This window comes from Mchenga conophoros, linkage group LG15 (genome assembly GCF_057382185.1).
Source record: "Mchenga conophoros isolate Kocher_MC1m ecotype Shallow Benthic linkage group LG15, M_conophoros_male_GT1.1, whole genome shotgun sequence".
Lineage (NCBI taxonomy): Eukaryota > Metazoa > Chordata > Actinopteri > Cichliformes > Cichlidae > Mchenga > Mchenga conophoros.
Window position 1 is genome coordinate 21,475,337 of NC_140540.1, and position 14,216 is coordinate 21,489,552.

The following is a 14,216-nucleotide window of genomic DNA, read 5'->3' on the forward strand; positions in this document are numbered from 1 at the left end:
TCAGAAACGTAACGTCAGAAAGATGAACAAATCTTTCTGCTTTTACAGCTCTGAGCTGCTTTTCAGTCTTCTCACAATAAAAACGAATAAAAGAGGCTGAGAAACGCAGGACTCATTGTTAAAACCCTTTCTCGAGTGTGATCCTAATAAGCCGAACCAGAATAATCCTGTTTCCTGAAGAGCCGAAGATCTCTCTAAAGATCCTTTAAAAGAGGGAGACAAGCAGCTGGTTTAAGTCAAGACTCCCCATAATGAAATGTCACTGACTGTAGTTGATAATAGTTGAATGTATAAGGTGTATAAGGTGTTGAATGTACAGTGGGATGCAAAAGTTTGGGCAACCTTGTTAATAGCCATTATTTTCCTGTATAAATCGTTGGTTGTTACAATAAAAATCGTCAGTTAAATATATCATATAGGAGACACACACAGTGATATTTGAGAAGTGAAATGAAGTTTTTTGAATTTACAGAAAGTGTGCAATAATTGTTTAAACAAAATCAGGCAGGTGCATAAATTTGGGCACTGTTGTCATTTTATTGATACCAAAATCTCAAACCACAGACCAGCACCAAAGACTTACAACATCATCTTGCAGCAGATGGAGTCGCTGTGCATCGTTCAACCATTCGGCGCACTTTACACAAGGAGATGCTGTATGCGAGAGTGATGCAGAGGAAGCCTTTTCTCCGCCCACAGCACAAACAGAGCCGCCAAAGCACATTTGGACAAGCCAGCTTCATTCTGGAATAAGGTGCTGTGGACTGATGAAACTAAAATTGAGTTATTTGGGCATAACAAGGGGCGTCATGCATGGAGGAAAAAGAACACAGCATTCCAAGAAAAACACCTGCTACCTACAGTAAAATATGGTGGTGGTTCCATCAGCTGTGGGGCTGTGTGGCCAGTGCAGGGACTGGGAATCTCGTCAAAGTTGAGGGACACATGGATTCCGCTCAGCATCAGCAGATTCTGGAGACCAATGTCCAGGAATCAGTGACAAAGCTGAAGCTGCGCCGGGGCTGGATCTTTCAACAAGACAACGACCTGAAACACTGCTCAAAATCCACTAAGGCATTCATGCAGAGGAACAAGTACAACGTTCTGGAACCGCCATCTCAGCCCAGACCTGAATATTATTGAAAAACTGTGGTGTGAGTTAAAGAGAGCTGTCCATGCTCGGAAGCCATCAAACCTGAATGAACTAGAGATGTTTTGTAAAGAGGAATGGTCCAAAATACCTTCAACCACAATCCAGACTCTCATTGGAACCTACAGGAAGTGCTTAGAGTCTGTAATTTCTGCAAAAGGCGGATCTACTAAATATTGATTTCATTTACCGTACTTTTTTTTTTTGTGGTGCCCAAATTTATGCACCTGCGTGATTTTGTTTAAACAATTATTGCACACTTTCTGTAAATCCAATAAACTTCATTTCACTTCTCAAATATCACTGTGTGTGTCTCCTATATGATATATTTAACTGACATTTTTTATTGTAACAACCAACGATTTATACAGGAAAATAATGAGTATTAACAAGGTTGCCCAAACTTTTTCATCCCACTATATAAGGGCTTGGTAATTATGGTATGAACATGGTAAAAAAAAACATCTGTATACTGTACATCTGTATTTGCATATTGTGCTAGGATTTATTTGTTTGTTGTTAAAGGTTTAACACCAAGCTTGGATTTCCAGACTGAACTCAGCTGGAACTCATGAAACCTAAATTTGAAGTCCCAGAAAGTTGATTCTGCTGATCCTGGACAGGAGGAACGCTTTTTTGAGCGGGAGGTCAGGGAGGCCATTTACGTGAAAAGGGGAAGACCGTCTCTGAATCGAGGAGGGGGCCTAAGGGTACATCTTTCACCATCTTAAAATGCTGTGATTGCAGCCATTCCCCTACTCTCTGTGAATGGTACTCATTGATCAATTGTGATTGATCAGTGGTTGTTGATCAATGGTAATGACAGTTTGAATATTAATGATCAAAAAACTGACCTCACAGCCCATTGTTCATCAATGGTGCTAGTTTCAGTCATTATACACGTGTACTGTTTGTAAGGTTGGGCAAACCTGCAGACACTGAGGCTGAAGAAGTCACTTGGATTTGGGATTTCTTGGTGCATGCTCAAACATAAGGAAATTCATATTTCTGCTGCAATGTTTCAAAATTATGAAAAAGAGTGTTTATATAAGAAATAACTAACTTCAGAAGAAGAGTGCAGTAAAAGAGAAGGTCTAAAACCAACAGTATGTGCCACCGTTTCTGTCATTTCCTCGTCTGTTTTGTAATCCCTGAACCTTTCCCAACTGGTGTCAATCATCCAGGTGCTCAACTGTTTGTATGTACTCCACAGTTTCTTTTTGCTCCCTGTCTGACTGCAGTGGTCTCTGTTCAGTACTCTTTGTGTTGCCACTGTTTCTAGTTTTTGTTCTCTTAGTCTCAGTTGCCTTCCTTGCAATTTGTCTAGCGGCCACTTAAGGTTGGCTCCAAAAATAAGGCAGTCTCCACAGACTCCTGTGTTAAAATGGTTAACTTTACAGCATCAAAAAACATGTTTAGAAGCTTATAAAAAAATGAAATTCGAGTGCTTTATTAGACTGTTACTTGGCGCTAATTAGCAGATATGTGTGTCTGTGCATCCATATGGTATATGAAGACAGCTTGCTAATTAAGCCTGACAGTTAGCTGATAATGTATTGCAATAAGTGCAGGATAAAATGCTCACGGTTGTATTTTCAAAACTGTAGTCTTCAAATTTTTGTGCAACTTCTATGAATATTTTACTATTCCTGTCAGTGCACCACAGTCCTGTAGGCCTGCTTCACACTATGGTTATAAAAGGATGGGCATGGTCAGCAATAACATACGGCAATAAGCTGTCACATTTAAATAATGCTTTATTGGTAACAAGCCCCAAGAAAATATTCCACACATCCTCACACCACCACCAGCATCCTGAACCTTTAATCCGAGGTAGGTAGGATGGATCCATGCTTTCATGCTGTTCACACTAAATTCTGACCATCTGACGGTTACATTTGCTGTGGTTTTGTTGTGGTTTTAAACTGAAGTGCATTAAAATGGAATTAAAAATTGAATAAATTTCCCAACTATGTCTGCACATATAAATTTTGTACTACAGAATTAGCATTTAGCATTATAGTTAGTGGATAGTGCTACACTGAGCATTTAAAAGAAATAAAATTATATTTTATTTATTCTTAAACTAAACCAAACCCCTGGTTTCAAAAAACCTTTCCTACTCCTCATGATCTGTAACTGGTGGCGTTAACCTTTAAAACACTAAAAACACACTCTTGAGCTTAATGTATTTAGTTTCTGACTGGCAAAGAGATCCAAGATCAGTCTGCCAGCATGAGTCAGCGTGCCCTGAAGGAAAATGGCAGTATCCATCAAACCAATTACGCTAACACAGAGGAATGAAATACACCCCTGGTTTATTACAGCTGAGCATTTAGAGGAAAACCACTGAGAAAGCACCTCCCATTCTCTGACTCACTCAAGTTATTATGTTTCCACTGGAAGGAGACGCACCAGACATAACCTGCACCTGAGCGGGGTGGTGGTACAGGGAGCCAAACTGGAATACTGCAGCCCGAGTGAAATCACGACGGGAAGTATTGCTATAGAATTAAGCGAAACACTTTTGGCAACCTGCTCGTTGTGTTTTTGGCTTCACTCAGAGAGAAAATGGCCTCCGGATCAGAGGCCAAACTCCACTGTCCTGTGTGCTGTGATATCTTTAAAGATCCAGTTCTTCTTTCCTGTAGCCACAGCTTCTGTAAAGTCTGCCTCCGGAGATGGTGGAGAAGGAAAGAAGCACTCGAGTGTCCTGTTTGTAAGCGCATATCTGGGAAGAAACACCCACCTTGCAACTTGGCACTGAAGAATCTGTGTGAGGCCTTTTTACTGGAGAGTGATCAGTTCAAGAAGCTTCACAAGTTTCTAGAAGAGGAAGAGAAGGCCAGGATTGCTGCTGTGAGTGCAGAAGAAAGGTGGAAGCGTGAGGTGCTGAAGGAGAAGATGGAGGTTCTGAGAAGAGAGATAGCAGCTCTTTCGCAAATTATCAGAGCAACAGAGGAGGAGCTGAGAGCTGAAGACACCTTCTTCTTAAACAACTACAAGGTGTTGAAATCTCCCAATTCTTTGAATCTTTGGGCTGAAGGAGGGACAATACTCGGTGTATAAATGCTCAATCAACAATCATTTATTTCCATACAATTCAACAGTCAGAGCATTACAACGTCCGGACGGGAGAGATGCTACCAGAGGGTCAGGCACATGTCTCAAAATGGTGACGGGTTGCTCAGCTTTTTATACTCTCTAGTGGCCCCCAGCTAGTCGTAAAAGCCAAAACATCACATTTTTTCTCTGTTACAGCGCCTAAGTTATGACCTCGGCAGTTGTTTCTCTGCTTTCTGTAAGGTGGGGGTGTGGAATGTGGTCTATCTATCTCCCCTGTCTTTAGACACAGAGTCTCCTGCTTACAACCTTCTCTTCATGATTCAACAATTAAGCATGTCAAGAAAACAGTGTAACACATTCCCAGCAGATCAAGGATACAGAGTGATGCACATTTATCTAATGAACTAATATGTGAATATGTTCTGTTAACTCAAAAGTATAATGAGAACTAAACTACATACAGCTCACACACTCTATATTAAAGGGTATAATATGATCTACAGCAGTATTCTAATTCAACTACTTTGATTACATATATAAGGTAACATATAATAACAGAATAATCTAACAAAGGCTACAGCAGAACAGGTCCAGGAGCAGCCCCTGATGGGTGATCCAGAGCTTCTTCTAGGAGTTTTGCTGGACCAGGCCAAACACCTGGGCAATCTGACCTTCAACATCTTGAACAAGATGGCTGAGGCCAGCTCGTATACTCCTGTGATTCTGGATCCAAACACTGCCCACCCAAGACTCAACCTGTCTGAAGATCTGAGTGGTGTTAAACGGGGACGGACAGTAGAGTGTCCCAACAACCCGGAGAGATTTGACAGCTTCTGCATCACCCTCGGCTCTCAGGGATTTAACTCAGGACTTCACAGCTGGGAAGTTGAACTTGGACACAGTTCACACTGGATCCTGGGCGTGGCACCAGTCAGTCAAAAGGAAAGGACATTTAGGCTCGCACTCTGGGTTATGGACAATGGAGTTTTGTAAAGGTAAATACAAAGCATCCTCACCATCAAATTCAGTCTCTGTTCTTTCAGTGAGGAATAGGATCAAGAGGATCAGAGTTTGTTTGGACTGTGACACAGGGGTGCTGAGTTTCTCTGATCTCGACAGTCTCATATACTCCAACTCATGTACCTCCACCGAGGCCCTGTTCCCAGTTATAGGCACAAGTGATAAACGCCTATTAAAGATACTACCTGAAACAATATTACTAAATAATACCTGTTAGATTCCAACAGAGAGGATAATGACCTATTGGTTTGTGGACTAGTATTTTAAAGCCTTTAGTATTGCGCTCAGATACGGTCAAAATATCCATATTTGGATGATGGTGGAGTACCAAGTTATCAGCTAAAGCTAGTTAGCTTGGTTAGGCTTTGGACAATGACATATATTTTCTAGTTTTGCCTCTGCACACCACCACAGTGGCTTTTACATCTAAATAAATCAACATCAACTATGCTTCAGATGATGAGCTGTTTTTATCTTTCTAAAATGCTAAAATTGCTAAATCTACATCTTAATGGTTTAACATAAAGCTGAATGTGGTTCCACTCATTACAGTCACAAAGAAGCATGAAGCAGGATATGATGAATGCTTAGAAAACCACTGAACATTTTTATATTGCAACTTTATTAAACAAAGTATATTCCATATTGAACACTCAGTAAAAGCTTTGCCAAACATTACTGGCCTCTGAAAAACATTCACAGAGAAAATAACTCAATTTAGTCCGCAGACATTAAACAGTCCTAAACCGCCGCCACAGCATTATAGTGTCAGGTTATTAAGTATTGTAATATCTGCTGCAGGAGAAAGCCTTCACAGATGGAAACCTGAGACAAAGTCCTTCTGATGATGAGAAAATACATAGAAACAACTAGATGGATGATATGTGTTTCCATGGTGACTGCACCTTGGGATAAACTGACCAGTCAGAGGATAAAATAAATAACAAAAATGAAACATCGTGGAAAAAACAAAAGCAAACAGCATCACTTCATCCCGATGCATCGGATTCCTTGGTGCTTTAGAGCTCTGATGTTGAGTTTGTTCTGATTCTGCACCGCTCTCAGTAGAGCACCAAACAAGAATTAATCCGCCGCTGAAATTATTCCCCAACAAAGTTTATTCATTTTTAACTTAAACTACAGCACAAGAGCTGCTTCAGGAAATCACTTTTTTGTGTGTTTTTGCTCAGGAACTAAAAGGGCTTGTGGTTGGGGCCAACACACACTGAGCATATGAACAGGTTTTTGTTTTTTCTTCTGTGTTTTCAGCACTGTCTATTTTTTTTGTTGTTAGCTGTTTTATGAAACATTTTCGAGCTCCTTACTGATTTTCTGAGGTTGCTTCAGAAATATGTGAACCTGAATTCTAATAAATACTTACGAGTTTTTATCTTGTGCTTTTGCTCTGACAGTGGTCAAATTCTAAGACTAGTAATGTTAGAAAAATGCTTATTGACTCTTGTCAGCCTGGTATCTTACTCTAATGACCAGAAACGAGCAGAAACTGCTAAATCGGCTCAAAGTGCTACATTTCTCAGTCATTTCAATTTTCTAACAGGCTGCTAGCGGATGAATGAGAAATGAAATCAGAAAAATGAATCAGAAAAAAGCACTAAATATATTTCTTGAATTCTTAAATTGTCAACTGTTAAGGTTCAAAGTCATTTATATGTACTTTTATTATCATGTTACCAATTTACAGTTTAACATACAACGGTTTAACATATAACATGTAACACATAACATTTAACAGTTTAACTATACTTTTAAGGTGCCTTTTAAAGAAGAAAATCATGAACTGGTTTAAACTGAAATGAAGGGATTGTGTATTCTCCTCTGGGCTTAGAAACTACTTTTAAAGTAAAAAAATGATAAAGTTCTGGGGACAATAAAAGAGTTGGTTTCCTGTGAAATGTTTGAATTTGCGGAAAGAAAAGATGAGGAAGAATAGAAGGAAGAGCAGGTGTTTCAAAGTGTGTAACAGAGTAATAAAAAGAAAAGGCACAGGGCAGAGCTGCAGGTCGTTCTATCAGTGGAAGGAGAATCCGGACGCCGGCAGGCCGCCACACCACTGCCTGATGAACTCGAGGACGTCCTGACACTCTGGACTGTGAGTGGTCTGTGGGGAGGTGGAGGAGAGAAACACAAACAACAGCCCATCAGGAAACACACGTGAGAAGGGAGGTAAGGATGCTATGTATATTCATCTGCTGATTCAAACTCAAATAAGCACCACTGTTTTCATTTCTCTCAATGTGATGAACTAATTCAGTATTGTAAGACTCAGAAAGGTTAGGCCTCAGTTTCATGCTTTGCCAGTTGTGAACCACCAGTCGCAGGGGAAAAATTTGTATTCCCAAGTCAGTTAATGAGTAGCTGCTAGAAGTTGCTAAGTGAACTCAAACGCTAAAGCCCCATTCACCCAGACCTGGTCTCTAGCTGGTGGCCAGTGGCCCCAAGTAACCACTGATTGCTATGATAAAATATGTATTCTGCGACCAATTGGCAGACCATACCAATGTCAAATAGGTCTCTGGTTTAGCGCCTTCTTAGTGACCGATTTTACCTAGCAACTAGCCAGCAGCCTCCAGCAACTGCCTAATGACTGGTGGTGGTGCCCAGCCAATCTTATTTTTTGCAGAACATCTTGAAGTAACACAAACATGCTATAATCAACAGTAAAATACAATTTAGAGTTATAAGAAGCCAAGAAGTGTTGAGCTCTAACTCATGCACCATTATGTTTTTTTTTTCTAGTTATAATGAATCCAATAAATTACAATCCAACATTAGCATTTTCACTAAAGATCAGCGCTGTTTCAAAGAGAGTTGAACCTGAAAGAAACATTTTCTTCATGCCTTTGCTTTGAAAAAAAAAAAAAGAAAGAAAAGAAAAGCTTTGAGTACTGCTCCATGATGGGAGTTCCTTTCTCTCTCAACCAATTTTAAGTTGAGGACAGATGATCTGGGTAAGTTTTAGGAGTTTTGATTAGTTTTGAGTTCCTCAAAACTAATCAAAACTCTTCAAAACCTTGAATGACACTGCATTTAATTACAGTCCCTGTGGAGTCAAATACACTCCTGAGTAGAGCAGGGCGATACGACCAAAAATATTTATCACGATATACATTTGAAAATTTGCGATAACGATATAACTGATGGTATAATTGACACTAGATAAACTACTTTACGACTCCACAACTTTATTAATGTTAAACAAACCCAAAAAACCCATCAATGTATTTTTGCTTAAACTAGCAGCTGTTTTTTATGTGCAATAAAGTTATATAAAAATGTAACAGTGCAAATGCAAATTCCTTGCTGAAAATTTAACCAAAAGGAATTTCCAGTGGAAACTGGCCGACATATCCTCAGCATAACCATGTATAATATCCACAAAACTTAAAAGAGGTTATACACACAATACAGTAATATTATGTTGATGCACAGTATGTATCTCCTGCCTACAGTAGCCATAATGCTCCGACAATCCATCAAGCGGTGCGGCTTCATAGCTTAGCAAAGTCGTACTAAAACATTGGACAGATTTTTGAGCGGCGTGTACGACATAAAATCGTTTCGAGGTCAGTAAACACAACCAGAATTCATACATAAGGCACACGGGATTATAAGGGGCACTGTCGATTTTCAGAAGAATCAAAGGATTGATTTTAAGTGTGCCGTATTTTACAAAAAACACGGTAATAACGACGGCCCGCTTGCATGCTCTACCAAAAATAGTGCTTTGTTGTGTATCTGATGGATGAAAGCCAAACCAGTTCCACACCACTGAAGTTGCAGCTTTTTTACATTCTGGTTCATCAGTTTCATTCAACGATCCTCTTTCGCCCTTCTCATTCTCCGTCGCCGAAATGCTTTTCCCGCCACGTGTCTATGAGAACAAAGGCACTGCGCATGCACGTTTTACCCATATTCTATGGGTATCGTGATATTTCATTTTCTTATCGTTGCCCAACATTATACCGGTATTACCATGAACAGTATGATATGGCCCAGCCCTACTCCTGAGGTTTTTCATTCAGAAAGAAGGAGAGATCCGTTTGTGTTGTTTTTATATGCACGGAAATTTCTCAGCTTACAAAAACCCAGTTTCTCTGTTTGATCTCACCTTCGTGGCCATGAGGAATTTGTTCCAGTCTTCCTTGTTGGCTGCTTTCCCCGCAGCAGAGAACTCGATTTTATTCCTCAGCACGGGGTAGCCTGAAAGCAGGAACACCACAGAGCGAGACTACATGCTGTGTATGACTGCACAGTCACGCAGCAAACTGGAGAATCAACACTTACAGCAAGGCCACAGCATGTTTTGTGTATGATAGCATTCTATTATACAGTAGCTATCATTTCATATTAAAATTTAAGAAAGAAAATCGTTGAATGGTCCATTAGGTTTTAAATGAAGGTTCTTGAAGTGGACCTGTTATACATTTCTTTCTCTGTCACATATATACTGTTTTATTGCTGGATTAATATTACACAAGGCCACAGTTTCATGTCAGTGCTGTTCACAGTGAGAGAGGATATGCTGATCAAACCTTCTGTTTTGTGACAGGTAGCCAATCAAAAGAACGTTGGCTTTATGGTTGTGGAACTAGAAAAAAGGTGAATTGAGTGGCTGCACTAAGGTTCAGTATAAGATATATAAGAGAATAACAAAAAGCTTCGCTAGTAGAGACCAAGAGTAAAAACATGAAGATAGAAATGAGCAAAATAGGTCTCCCTTAAATACAGATTACCTTCTTCAAATAACACAGAGGTGAAAATTAAACATTTATTTGAGAACAAATCCATCTTAAATCTCCAAAACACCTCAAACAACAGCTCTACACTTTCCTGAAATTAGATTTCATTACATCAACCTGCTCACGTTAAAGCGTGTGTGAAATCTCGTGCATTGCAAAGTGGATTAAGTGTAAATGTCAGCACTGTATGCAAACATCATGGGTGTGAGAAGAAAGTTTAACAACAGGTAAACTATAAAAGCTCCAAATAACAGAGAACATGTTGCAACTTTATGGTAATTACACAATTTTTTATTAAATTATTATTATTTTTTATTTCATTTAATTATTTCATGTTTTCCACAAAATAAATGATGAAACGTTTCTTCTTGCTTTTTGCTTTTCTCTGTTGCATCACATCAGTTTGCAATTTTTTTCCCCTCTGATCTCTTTTCAATCTTTGAAATTAACAAAACTTTGATAAGTCTTGGACATGCTTGAGTGTTTCTGTGTGTGTGTGTCTAACCGGTGAGGACACAGGGCATCGAGCGAAGGCCGGTGTTGGCGGCCACCAGCGAGGCTTCGTATGTGTTCCTCTCGTCACGTGGCAGAACCTGCTCGAGCCGATGGTCCATGGACACCATAAGCACCCAGTCGCGCATCTGGTCTCGCTGGGCAACCTGTAACACACACGCTGTTTTCAGACAGCTTTTCTAAACATTGCTCATTGCAACTGAGCTGCATGTCAGGTTGAGTTTGATTTTTTACATAAAAAAAATACAGTTTGTGTGATGTCAGCCTGCAGTGATAAGAGTTTCCTACACAGAAACTCAGTGACTGTGTCATAAACAGGAATAGGTTGAGCTTGTTCAGACAAAAGAAGACTTTTGGACAAAGTAATCTTAAATGGGCTGTTATATAGTTACTATTATTCTTTTCAATTTCTCTAACCCCAACTCCTAAACCACCCCAAATTTTGGTCATCATATTTAAGAAGCTATAACCAAGGTAATAAAAATAACTAATAAAAACAAGCTTTAATGTGACCTATAAACAGGAAAATGTGAAGTATGATTTTTGTTAAGAGGGCCTGATTTAGCCCACAGGCCACCTGTTTGCCTGCCGATACTTTCTAATTTGCAGCTACAGCGACCCTGCAGCTTAAGACTGGGTGCTTAAATGGAGCGATCTGTCATCTGTGCTCATTTGTAAAGAATATCACAGAGGAATGTGACACTAACTGCACCAGATCTGATTTGTAGCACATCACCAATATTGTCTTCATCTATCAGTCTGACCGCAGCATCCGGTGGGATATGTGTTTGGTGGGCGGTGATGATGTCTTACTGTGACGCAGAGTTTGGTGGGAACTGGAACCTCAAAGGGAATGTCGGTGTCTAGGAAATCGGTGTGGTCCAGAGTGTCCAGAGTCCCCTCGTCAATGCCCTGGACAACAAAATTAGCCAATCACAAATGAAAAGATTCAATTTTACACCTGTTTTACACATTAGAAGTTCAGATGGTGTAATGGTGTTATAATAGGATTTTGCTGGTATTCACGGAATACATAACGGAAAGGTCACAAATAAAGATTTCTACAATACATACATCGCACAGATCCAGGAAGTGGTTGAGAAAGATGAAGGCCATGTTTTCCCAGCCAATAGCCTGCCAGAATTGAAAACATAGCACGTAGAATCAACACCAGAGAGAGAGTATCTGCTCCTTCAAAAAGATTATCCTCTAATGGCCAATCACCAATAGAGCAGAGTTAAAGGCTTGTAAGTAGTCATGGACTACCTGAAGTGTACAATGCATTTTTAAATGTACTTCAATCATTGAATATCTGGGAATATTACCAACTTTGTGGAGAAAACTCATTGAATTTTGTGGTCTAGGAGGAACATTTTAGACTATGAACATGCACCTGGAACTAAAAAAAAAAAAAAACATCAGCACTACCAAAGCAGAACAGCTGCACCTCATCCTCTCTAATTGGTGGACTCACCTTGCAGGCCAGGCCCGCCTCATAGAAAGCCTTGTCCGCAGCAACAAGCTCAGTGTGACGCAGCAGAGACACGGAGAGCTTGGTTGCTATACTGATCTGAAAATGCACAGCAGAAGAAGAGAACACTTAAAAAACCCCAAAGTAAAGCTTCCTACATATCATCATCAGTTACCTAGCAGAGGTTTAGATTTGTACCATGACATGGTCTTCTTTTTTGTCTTGTTCCCTGTTATAATTTAACTGATATTCATACTCGTGTTTCTAGGTGTTCACATTTTTCTAGAGTCTCCTCCTGTTTCGTCTATCTGTTTGTTTGTCTTCCACTGTTTTCACTTCCTGTTTTATTTTGGTAATTACCTCTTTGTGCATCCTTCCTGTGCTTTTTTAAGACTGCCTGGCCAAGTCTCAACTATGTTCACCTGTGCAAATTGAGCTCTGTGTATTTTTAGTTTCTTTTTGTTTGTCTACTTGGTAACTCCCCTCATGGATTCCTGTTTAGCTTAGGTCAGACTATCATCACTGAAGTCTTCTATAATGTCCTGTGGTGTCTGGTTCCTGGTGACGTTGTCTTCTTTCCCAAAATGAAAGGCAGAGATCGAGTATACATCACAGATGGTAATGTGCAGGTGGTCAGAAAGAAGCTTACAGGAGGACATCTAAAAATAGAAGAAGCAGTACTGGTAGCATCCAAGGTGTACCAGGAGATGACCTTGGGACCAAAATGAAATCTGGTCACGTTTTTATTTTTCTGAGCAAAGACACAGAACTTTTGGCAGGCAAATGTTGCCTTGCTGGTCACATTTTCTGCAGTTCACATGGTTGATCTACCCACAATACAAGGTGTTTTCACATCCGTCAATTCTCTAGCCCAACATCATCTATGCTGTTACCACAAGACTCCAGGCTTCACAGTGCTTTGTTCTATTGTTGAATTCTCACCAATTATGAGCAACTTTTACAAAGTCATTTTCAAAGATGTCCTCATTCTTAAATATTCTGTATTTAGGCAGGTGCTGTTTGCGTTTTCATACCAGCTGCTCGACTCCTTTAGCAGCAGATCTTGTGGCGTAGTAGTGAGAGATTAGCAGCATCTGTTCAAAATCTTCATGAGCCGGAGTGTTTGCCTCGGTTGATTTGGACATGTTCTCACACTGAAATCACAGCAAACAGAAATTAAAAAATTTAAAATTGATGCATTTTATGAGGACAAACTTATTTTCATGTTTTTTAAAATGGATCGATAAAGGCATTTACTAATTTTGATTTACCAGTTGGAAGAAGAAATTGCGGAGGTCGGCGAACATGCGGTAGGACTCTGGTCCATCGGTGTCGGGAAGGTTAATCAGGTCCAGGAACAGGCGTTTGTAGATGTTAAAGTTCTGATTGTAAAAAATGGCAAAGCTTGTAAAAAATAATAAACAAGAGATGTCTCTTTTTAATCATGTTGTTAAGGCTGTAATAGAAATCAAAATATCTTTTTTTTTTTTTAATAAAATACAGCTGCCTTTTCACAGTCAGTTTGCTTTTTATTTGTGTAAATATAATTTCCGAAAGTCACTGATATTATTGTCTATTGAAATAATCTGGAACTGACTGACTCAAGAACCATAAAAATCTGTAAACCAGGGCTCCAAGCTCTTAAGGTAACATAGAGTTTTGTTGTAAATACCGCTTTATAGCAAACAAAAATACTGGCAGTGCCACCTGCTACCCCTCAGCCTTCTAATAGATACACCTATGGTTTAATTAGAAAATCTTGGGTAATTTTCAGAAAACCTGCTGTCTGACCTTTACTTTCAAACTCGTCTGAGAATTTGCACCTATGCTGTCAATTTGAAAATCCTATATCGTCTCATTCTCAAGCTATTGCATTCACAAACTTAGGTGTCAACATGCTCACTTTGCAGCAGCTGCCTGCCTGCATGCTGCTATGCAGGCAGGTGGCGTGGGTAAAAACTGGAGAAGAAATTGGTTTATTATGCTTAAGAACACTAGCTATTTGGCTTTTGTGGTGCTAACTGAGACTCACACTGTACATAACAACAAAGTCGACAATCTTGGCAATCAATGCAATCTTGTCAACACTGAACTGCATAAAAACATGTGGGTTGTTTGAAACTATGCAAACATTCCCATCGTGCCAAAATCTTGCACAAAATACACCACACCCCAATCTGTTTGTGGTCTCTCTATGCTTACTTTATCTTTTCTTTGCCTAACTGGCCACAGCAGA

The 14,216-nt window shown here is 39.7% G+C and overlaps 2 protein-coding genes across 2 annotated transcripts in view; one reads left to right on the forward strand and one right to left on the reverse strand.

The window, feature by feature from the left end:
• Positions 1–3,721: 3,721 nt before the first annotated feature.
• On the forward strand, positions 3,722–5,209 carry LOC146558261 (zinc-binding protein A33-like). The gene is made up of 2 exons (XM_085247762.1): positions 3,722–4,156; positions 4,790–5,209. The coding sequence occupies exons 1-2, from the start codon at positions 3,722–3,724 to the stop codon at positions 5,207–5,209; spliced, it is 855 nt and encodes a 284-aa protein (XP_085103888.1).
• Positions 5,210–5,839: 630 nt separating this feature from the next.
• The window catches only part of ift172 (intraflagellar transport 172), a 54,517-nt gene continuing 46,140 nt past the window's right edge, over positions 5,840–14,216 (reverse strand). The window contains exons 41-48 of the mRNA XM_085246133.1: positions 13,252–13,362; positions 13,015–13,134; positions 11,984–12,079; positions 11,584–11,643; positions 11,323–11,421; positions 10,502–10,655; positions 9,366–9,457; positions 5,840–7,355 (exon numbers count right to left, since the gene is read on the reverse strand). Of these exons, the coding sequence (XP_085102259.1) occupies positions 7,266–7,355; positions 9,366–9,457; positions 10,502–10,655; positions 11,323–11,421; positions 11,584–11,643; positions 11,984–12,079; positions 13,015–13,134; positions 13,252–13,362 (822 nt within the window). The 3' untranslated portion in view covers positions 5,840–7,265. The remainder of the gene's footprint in view (positions 7,356–9,365; positions 9,458–10,501; positions 10,656–11,322; positions 11,422–11,583; positions 11,644–11,983; positions 12,080–13,014; positions 13,135–13,251; positions 13,363–14,216) is intronic.